General features: G+C 51.7%; 1 protein-coding gene across 1 annotated transcript in view; it reads left to right on the top strand.

The window, feature by feature from the left end:
• Positions 1-9981, top strand: part of LOC103607027 (nuclear pore membrane glycoprotein 210-like) — a gene marked incomplete at its 3' end in the record, with an annotated part of 49393 nt that overhangs the window by 7311 nt on the left and 32101 nt on the right. Inside the window, exons 4-5 of the mRNA XM_008591575.1 lie at positions 5042-5138; positions 7994-8144. Of these exons, the coding sequence (XP_008589797.1) occupies positions 5042-5138; positions 7994-8144 (248 nt within the window). The remainder of the gene's footprint in view (positions 1-5041; positions 5139-7993; positions 8145-9981) is intronic.

Raw genomic sequence — 9981 nt, 5'->3', positions numbered from 1 at the left:
GGCGCACTCTCCAGTGCGCCACCGGGCCGGCCCTTTTTTGTTTTTTTAATAAGTCATTTTAAGTCTCTTTTTCCTGAGTTTGCATCCTTTCCTCAGGCAGTTGGTGGCAATGTCAGGAGTGGCCTTCCTGTGCCCACTGCTGTGCCAAGACAGATGCCCAGCAGCATGTGATGGTTACTTCTCACCTTTCCCCTACTCCTAACGTTTTGATGGCAGCTGGTTCCAGAGTAGGAAGTCATCTGGTGACAAAGACTGGGCCATTCACGAGTGGCCCACATCAAGGCAGTAAATAAATGGTTAGGTCACTTCCTCGCTGTTCACAGTGAGGCTGTCATGCTTTTTAGTTGGTGTTCTCTGCCCAGAAAGAAGTACCTTGACTGGTGTCTTTAATCATCCTTCTGCCTTTGTCCCGAGCCTGTGACTTCTTTACTGGTCAGAGTCTCCTTTGTGAAGATGAGCTTGCCCCTTGTAACTTTTGAGGACCTTGCAGTCTCAGAAGGGACATGATGTAGATTGGTGGGTATTTGTCAAAAAAGACTCAGTAGCTCAACAAACATTGTTAGGTGGATGGCCCGTGTATGCCAGGCACTGTGCTAGACCCTTTACAAGTGCAGTCTGTTACTCCACAAGGATGGATGGTACGATGCCCATTGTATAGACAAGGAGGCTGAGGCCCAAAGAGTTTAAGTAACTTGTCCAAGGTCATACAGCTCATGGGTGGCCAAGCAAGGGCTGGATCTTGGGATGTCTAACTCCATTACCTGAGCTCTTTTCCACTCAGCCCCACTGCCCATCTCCTGCTGCTGCATGTTTCCTGGGCTGGGGGCCATCCACATGTGGCTGGGGTCTGCCTTTTTGCCCTGAGGTCCTTTGCGGAGTGCTCGCTAGACTCGATGTTTTGGCAGCAATTTCCCAGCCCACACATGCTAGCTCAGGGTCACCAAAGACTCCCTCTTCACCCTTCCTCATACCCCATGTTCTGCCCGAGCACCTTCCCCTCCCGAACTCTGCTTTCAGATTCCTGGGTTCCTGTGGACATTCCCTCTGAGGTGCTCCCCACTCCAGGGAGCCCTCCCTGACTGCCTGAGGCGGAACTTGGTCCTCCCTTCTGATGGCCCTCAGCTCTTCTTCACTGGCCCCTGCTCAGGACACGTGGCATGTTCTTCTTGGTGTTGTCAAGCTCAGCACTTGGAGGGCAGAACTGGGGTCACTTCATTCATCTGGATTCTTCTGTGTTTGACAATGGACTTTGGTCCTAGTGGTAATTTGGCAAATGTTTGTTAAATCAAATTGCTCAATCTTTCTCTGCAGCCTCCTGGGACCAGGACAGGGGAGGTGGGTCCTCTGGAGACTGGATCTCTGGCTCTCCTGGTTAACATTAGCACTCAACTATAAGGCTTCAACCAAGGTCTGTTGCACATAGTAGGTGCTAATAGCTACCTTTTAAATGGAAAAAGTAAAACTATAGGCAGAGGTTTCTTGAAAACATTTTGTACTCCCTCTCATCCCCTGCAAACCTGCAAAATCCTCACTGCCTATGTCCATCTCGGGGCTTTCCCCTGAGGGGGGATTGGGGTCACAGGGAATGAGCCACACCTGGCCTCCTGTGGTTTTACTTTGTCAGCCACAAGTTGGTCTCCTCATGCGCACAGCGCCAGCTTCACACAGGGCTTTCTGCTCAGAAGGGCCCTAGGCTTGGTTTAGTGCTTGGCAATACATTTATCTTTGCACTTGTGTCTTGAGTGGAGTCAGATGGGACAATGGAGCACGTGGGGGGCTTGGAGTCTCAGTAATTCCTGCTCCTGCTTCCCTGCCACTCCCTGACTGTTGGGATGGGTTCTTGGCCACCTGCTTCCTGTCCCCTGGTGTCCCGGGTCCTGCCTGGCCTCTCCCTCTCCTTCCTTACCCCTCACCACTTCTACCCTCTGTTCCCCGATGGGGCCTGGTTGGGGAGGGCTGGGTGCATGCTCCCCAATGGCTGGAGTGTTGCATGGTGATACGTCGAGGATTTGGAGAAACTGGCACCCTCACACGCTGCTGGCAGGAGCGTGAAAACGGCATGGCTGTGCAGCCGCTGTGGAAAGCAGTGTGGCTGCTCCTCCAAAAGTTAAACACAGTCTGGTCTGGAGGCTGCATCTCAGCCAGGGTGAGCCTCTCATGACACGCAATCCAGGTACCAAGGGCATCCTGGTGCACAGGCTTAAAGATGTGCAGCAGGCCATGGGAAGGAGAGATACCTGACTTGACTTCCCGGAGCCCAACCCAGGTGGGAAACAGTGTGTTGGTCCAGTGGCTGGTGTGGAAGCAGAGCCCAGTGGCCAGCAGCTGGCAGGCCCACATGAGCTGAGTTGCTGGGCAGGTCCCTGAGGCACCTCCCAGGCTCTGTCCTCACCCTGTAGTATTCCCACACGCCGCAGGAGCACTCTGTGGCTGGCTCTGTGCCCAGGGTCTCTTCTTTCTTCTTGCAGCCTTCCTGAGTCTGGCTTGCCTTCTTTTGGAACTTTCCCCTACCTTTTGAACCGAGTGCCTTCCTTTTCATCTGCATGGAGCCCTGAAAATTACACAGCTGGTCCTGCTTGTGCATCTGCCCGAGTTGGCGAAACTTCTGGAAGCCCAAGGACACTTTCTGGCCTTGGCGTTATCACACATTTGTCACTTGTTCCACATTTGAACATGCAGGACAGACTGGGGGGAGCAAGATAATGAAAAACAGAGCTCCATGTGCAACGGCTGAAATGTCGGAGACACGATTCCCTGCCACTGTCTCCTTGTTCGTGTTAGGGCCGTTGTGAACAGTACCAGGTGATTTATCGATTTGATCTTCCCAACAACCCCATGGCTTGATCTTTTCACTCTCATTCTACAGAAGAGAAAAGTGGTACTTGGAGGTGGCCTGGGTGGAAACCCCCAGGGTTGGTGTTCAGGACACTCCTGTGATGTGTGGATTGATGTGCGTTAAGGGAGTGGACTGCCTGAAGGGCTTTCGTATTGAATTTCTGGTTGTCATTTCACAATCTAGTGAGATCACAGGAGAACCCTTCCTTATCCTCACTGAGCATCCTGCAGTCAGCCTGCCTGTCTCTGCTACCAGACAGCCTTTGCTTTGTGGACATCTCACCTCGGCTCGGTGTGAGGAAGAAGATTCTCATGGTCAGAGCTGTTATGCAGAGGAAGGGGCTGTGCTGGGAGGTGGTGAGCTGCTCCTCCCTGTGGCATGCGAGAAGGGTCTTAGCCCCCGTGTGATGGGGGTGCAGCAGGATGTCATGTCCTCGGGTTAGGCTGGAGGATGTCTAGGTCTCCTGCAGCCACCTTCCTTCCCGGGTGTGGATTTAGCATCTACCTGCTTCGCCTAATGCTGTGGATATTAGGAAGACAAATTACTTTGGTTAAAATGCTTTGGGGGGCCGACCCCGTGGCACACTTGGCAGAGTGCGGCACTCCCGCTGCGGGTTCGGATCCTATATAGGGATGGCCGGTGTGCTCACTGGCTGAGTGCGTTGCGGGTGACACCACGCCAAGGGATGCGATCCCCTTACTGGTCACAAAAAAAGACAAAAAAAATAAATAAAATAAAATGCTTTGGGGTTTGAGAAACCACAGGCATTTTATTTGCTCAAAGTCCTCCCTCAGGGGCCAGCCCCGTGGCTCACTCGGGTGAGTGCGGTGCTGATAGCGCTGAGGCTGCGGGTTCGGATCCTATATGGGGATGGCTGGTGCGCTCACTGGCTGAGTGTGGTGTGGACGACACCAAGCCAAGGGTTGTGATCCCCTTACCGGTAAAAAAAAAAATTCTCCCTCAGACCTCTTAAGAAAAAATCTCTGTGCCCACGTTCATCATAGACAGGGTGAGCAGGTGACTTTGTTTCTCTGTTTTTCTCTGGTCAGTTGCCCAAGCAGATAGACAGACACCCGGGGAACTGTGACGAGAGGCCTCCCCTCACTCGTGATGCCCTGAAATGTAATGGCGGGGACAGCTCAGGTTTCTGGAGCTTTTGCTAAGCACTGCTTCATTTGGCCTTTGAGACGTCATGGGGAAGGCAGGGTGCCAGCCCTGCTTGATTCTAAATACCATACCCTTTGTACTGTAAAAGGACTTTCTCTAGACCCCAGATGCTCTATTTTGGGGGCTGGCCAGGCGGGGAATATGGATGAGGGACGTGGAGTGGGTGTGGGACAACAGAGTGTGGTGGGGAGTGTGGCAAACCAGAGAACATGGCCCCTTCTAGAGAGGCTGAGCCAGTCGCTGGTCCTAAGAGAGAGTGAGGCCCAGGCATCCAGATCTTTGGGCTTTTCAAGAGAGCTTGGAAATGGCACTTGTGTGTGTATATTTTTCATCTGGAAACAGTGGGTCAGAAGGCTTGTAAAAGCAAGCTAGGACTTCTGAGCTGAGTCTGGCTGGGTCTGGTCTCTGTCCCCTGCCCCCTGGGACCCTGGGAGTCTCAGTCAAGGTGACAAGACGAGAATAGCCACCTGGAACCAGACAGTCGAGGGTACTGCCCCCTCATTCCTCCCCTGCACTGGGGTAGGAGGGAGGAGTTTCCTCCCCAGGAGGCAGTGAGGAGTGAGTGACTCAGTTCTCAGAGCGGCCTTCTAGACGTCAAACGCTCACAGGCATGAGGGGTGATGGTGTTATGTGCTACGAGCCTGTTGTGAGCAGTTGAAAGCAGGCAGGTACTGTGGGAAGAACAGTTTTTCACCTGAGACGGGCCTGGGTTCCAATTCTGGTTCAGCCCCTTGCAGTTCTGATGGGGAGCAGGTGCCTTCCTTCCTTTCAGCCTTGGTTTCCCCTTCCTGATGTGGAGGTCATAGCACCTGCTTTGCAAGGGGATGGCACTGAGCATGGTTCCTGCATGTAACAGAATGCTCCCCTTGGCCCTGGGGAATTAACTCTGATTGGTTTCCCCTTCCTGATGTGGAGGTCATAGCACCTGCTTTGCAAGGGGATGGTACTGAGCATGGTTCCTGCATGTAACAGAATGCTCCCCTTGGCCCTGGGGAATTAACTCTGATGTGTTTCTGCCTCCCCCATTTGCCCTTACAGGGAACACCTTCAGCACCCTGGCTGGGCTGGCCTTTGACTGGATGATTGTGAAGGACACAGAGGCGGATGGGTTCTCAGACTCCCACAATGCACTGCGGTAAGAGGTGCCTTCACTGGGCCTGACCCCTTTTGAAGGGAAATGGGAAGGGGGATGTCTGTGGCTTTCACCACTGTCAGCGAGGAGCCTGGGACGATTCCCAGAGGCCTGCCGACATTCCCAGTGACTGATTAGGGAAAAGGATTTCATCTCACACAGTTGTGCAGGAGCCTGGCTGCTTCTGCTGCCCACTAGGGGTGTTCTGTGGAAAATTGTCGAGGAGCTTCGGGTGTCCAGCAGAAAGCTGTCTTGGGGAGCAGAAGAAGTGGGTGTAGCCCCTGAGGGCAGCACTTCCATTGGGAACAAATTAAAGGGGGGGACAGGTTTTGGCTGAGAGGACGGACCAGCAGTCACAGGCATTGTCAGGTAGTGCAGGCTGGGTTTCCCAGCATGGGTGTGCAGACAGATGTGCATGAAGTGGACGTCTTAAGGATCTTGACTCTCATCAGCTGCATGGGCTGTGCATACTACCATTCTATTTTTCAGATGTAGACTCTGAGGCGTGCATGAAGTGGACGTCTTAAGGATCTTGACTCGTTTCATCCTCTCATCAGCTGCATGGGCTGTGCATACTACCATTCTATTTTTCAGATGTAGACTCTGAGGCTAGGAGAGGTTGAACCATTTGTCTGAGGTTGGTAAGTGGCAGAGATAGGATTTAAACTCAGATCTGTCTAATCTGCATTATCCAGTATGGTAGCCACTAACCCCATCTGGCTGTTTTAGATAGAACGAAGAGTTCAGTTCCTGAGATGCACTGGCTATACATTTCAAGGGCCCATTAGCCACGTGGTTAGTGCTGCGACCTGTTGGGCAGAGCAGAAGCACAGAGCATTTTCATCTCTGTGGAACCTTCTCTTTGCCAGTGCTGGTGAAGACCCAAGATCTGTGCTTGTATTTCCTCATGCTTTGTTAAATAATTTTTAAAAAGAGTACAGTCCCTTTGGGGGCAAGAAGATTTAATTTTTTGAAATTTTGCAACAATTTTAAGCCTATGGAAGAGTTGTGAGTCCTGCATATCCACCGTCATCAGGATTAGGAAGTGAACACCGAGGGTGACAGTCATCAGACCTCATTCAAGCTTTGCCAATTGTCCCAATTCTGTAGCCAAAAAAACCCAACCCGGAGTCACATGTTGTGTGTCATCCTGTTTCACTGGGTTTCAGTCAGCCTGGTACAGTTTCTTAGTCTTTTCTTGACTTTGGGGACCTTGACATTTGTGATGGTGACAGTGTGATTATTTTGTAGACGACCCCTCATTTTGGGTTTACCTGATGTTCTCTCATGACTGGACTCAGAGCTCTGCATCTTTGGCAGGAATATGAAGAAGTGAGATTCTACATTCTTTTAATTGCTTGATGCCACAATTCCAATCAGTCTATTACTGATGATGGTCACTTGGATGAGGTGGTATCTGCCAGGGTTCCCCACTATGAAGTCACTTTCTTACCCCTTTGCAATCAATAAGTACTTCGTGGATGCATTAAGAGCCTTGTCTTTTATTTACACCTTTAAAAGTCCACTCAGGGCCGTAGGAAATGGTGGGAATGTGGTGAAGTCTCTGTCACACTCTTCTCTAGAGCTCAGCTCACACCGTCTCCAGGGCAGATGCTCAGACACTGTGTAAGCTGAGTTGCCCTCCTGGGGTAAGAGCTCTTTGGGGCTGGACCCTCATCCTCTATCTGTCTCCTGGACCAGCTCTGGATTTCTGATGTTTCATAAAGCAGGAACATGGACTGTAGAGTCAAAGACACCTGGATTCCAATCCTGGCCTTCTTGCTTCCTGCCTGTGGACTTAGTCAAGGAATGTAACCCACACGAGCTTCAGCTTCCTCCCCTAAAAAATGTGTATAATTACTGTGTCCACCTCTGAGGGCCACTGTGTGGGTCGGCAGGTTGATTGTGGCTCAGGGCCCCTCTCTGGGCCTGGTACATGCTAGATGTTCAGGGAACACAGGTGCACTGCCCACCTCTGGGCCACTAGGCCCATTTGCTGCTGCCACAAGACCCCAAGCTTCCAGGCAGCTCCGTACATGAGCTGAATATTAACTGAAATCCACAAAACTCGGGCGTGTTGGAACTGGATTGTCCTGGATTTTCATTGAGTTCAACACACGACAGCTGGTAAAACTGGGTGAGGAAATACTTCATGGCATGGCACAGTGTCCGGTGGAGCTTAGGAGCATGGAAGCGTGTCCAGCAGATTGCTCTTTTGGGGTGGACGGTGGGCACATTTGTAACTTGCAGGTTGGAATGAGAGACTGTATCAAGAGACTCCCTCAAGCCAGCCCTGCCTGCCACCCCACACTCTGGGGATGGGCCACCACATCCTGACTTCTCCCCCAGCCCAGAGAGAGTGAGATGTGAGGCCGTCCCCATCCCCAAAGCTCAGTGTGGAGCAGGTGGTCACTGAGAATCATTTCCCAAAGTCAGGCACTCTGCTAGAGGGGAGGGCTGGAGTGTGACCAGCAGCTCCGGGGACCGATGGGCACTGCTGATGCTGCCCGGGCTGGGCGGGTGGTCTTGGGCCTGTGGCCTGTTTTTCTTGGGCTTCACTTTTCCCATTTGGACTGTTTGTACTAAGCTGGAGGTTCTCATGTGTGGAGTTTGATAACATGCAGATTCCCAGGCTCCCTTCAGACAGTCTGGGCCAGGGGCCCAGAACTTGCATTTTTCATGAGGACGTAGGAGGCTGCAGGGGCATGTTTCTAGGCAGCACCAAAGAGGGGGCACCACTTATTCCAGTGTCCGGCTTGTAGTGGCGGGTGTTGACAGAAGTGAACGTGGTATTAGATTCTGCTGAACCTTGTGCTCAGGTTTGACGAATGAGCTTTGATGACATGCTCTTCTTCCAGAATCCTCACTTTCTTGGAGTCTACATATATCCCTCCTTCCTACATCTCAGAGATGGAGAAGGCGGCCAAGCAAGGGGATACCATCCTGGTGTCTGGGATGAAGACCGGGAGCTCCAAGCTTAAGGCCCGCATCCAGGAGGCTGTTTACAAGGTGGGTCCTAAACACCCGTGGACAGAGCAAATAGTGGAAATGACTTTAGGGTGGGATTCTGTATTGGTGTTTGTTTGGGTTGGTGTGTTTGAGCTTAGGGAGCGGGGCTACGGCACCAGAGCGCACCGTCTCTGGAGTCACACGCATTGTTCATTCTCAGTTTCCAGGGAGGTCCAAGAGCAGCAGGGTTCCCAATAACTAGCTTATTTTCAAAAGGTGTACCTGTCCCAGTACTGGGATACACCCAAGCGCTTGGGACTCTGACTGCATCTGGGAGCTCCCAGGTGTCTTCCATGCCAGCTCTCCCTGTGCACCAGTTGGAGCCCTCAGACTGGCTGCTCTGTGGTCCCATTTGTGCACAGCTAGGTGGCTTCACCCCTGCCCCACTCCAGCCCGCCCTACCTGACCCCAGCCCACGTCACCCGGCCTCACCAGTACCTGCTTCCCCATCAGTGTCCCATTTTCACAGGGTGGGACTGAGGAAAGGAGAGTGAGGAATAGGTTTAGCCCAGGTCCTGGTGCCTTCCCGGTTCCAGTGGGTGGATGTCCCCCTACCCATACCTCATTTTGAACTGCAACCCTGAGATCTTCATTTTCTTCACCAGGTTCCTGGAGCACAGGCAGGAAGGTTGTGATACTTAGTCTGATGTTTAATTTTGTAGAGTGTCAAAGAGAAATCGTCTTCTGATTCACTCTCTTTAGTGGTTTAGTCAGTAGTTTGGGAGTCCTGGAGGGCTGTGGAAACATGAGGACATACCATGTTACAGGGGCTAATCCCACAGGATTCTGCACGTGGTAATTGGAGACAGTTTGCCCTGCGTGGTGCCCAGGGATGGGATGGGGGCTGTGGCCACTACTGAGCTGGAAGGGCAAACATCTTGTCCTACCTGTGATAGGAGTTTCCCTGCCTGCTGTGCTGGAAAACACCTGCCACAGAACCTGGCCTATGGTAGATGCTCGATATGTTTTTAATGTGTCAAAGATAGTATTGAACTTTCTGTTAAGTGGGGAAACCTGCAAGATATTACAACAGGCTCAAAGGAGAATCCATAGAGCAGATGCATGCACAGGCCCTCAGGGATGCTGAAATGGATTTACAAAGAAATGCTAAACTTCCTGCTATCCACAGGTTGCACAGCCAGCAGAAGAAGTGTATTTACATTTCTGTGGACGAGTATCATTTGCTTTGCTATCAGCGTCCAGTTGGAGAAAACCAATGGCAAAGCAAATGATTCCCATCCACAGGGTTTGGGCTGTCAAATAGCCCAAGACAGTGACAGGAGCAGGCCCTGCAGAAGCTGGTAACTGGTTATGCACTAGACAGGACACGGAGCAGTCTTTCCCCATCTCAGGTCTCTCACAGGTTTTCCTGAGGAGGCGCTCACTGGTGGGGGATGAGGGGTGGGCAGGGGGAAGGGTCTGAGAAGTGGGGGCTGAGGGCTTGTTAGAGATGCACACTCTCCCTGTTTTCATGTTGGCCTGGGGTTTCATAACCTCCCTGGTCGTTGGGACTTTTGTGGGGAGAGAACTCAAGCTCCTCATGGCCATAGAATCTGTAGATCCATAGAGATCACTCCCAGCTCCTCTCCTTTCTTTCTGTTTAATTATTATTTTAAATCAAGGTATACATAATGCAAAGTGAGGTGCTCAGTGTGTTTTGGTAATGGCCTTTGAATGCATACCTGCCATGCGTACAGGGCTCCCCTGGGATTTCTGTTGTCTGGAGGTGTGGGGTTGTGAGTGATGTCTCGTTTTCTCACCCTTAGCTTCCATCTTCCTGTGTGAACATACTGAAAAGTAAAAAAAAAAAAAACAACTCTCTTTCTCTTGCCCACAC

The sequence above is a fragment of the Galeopterus variegatus genome, unplaced genomic scaffold (genome assembly GCF_000696425.1).
Source record: "Galeopterus variegatus unplaced genomic scaffold, G_variegatus-3.0.2 Scaffold7051, whole genome shotgun sequence".
In the NCBI taxonomy this organism is placed as follows: domain Eukaryota; kingdom Metazoa; phylum Chordata; class Mammalia; order Dermoptera; family Cynocephalidae; genus Galeopterus; species Galeopterus variegatus.
The sequence above is the reverse complement of the archived record's forward strand: the minus strand, read 5'-3'. Positions and strand labels throughout refer to the sequence as shown.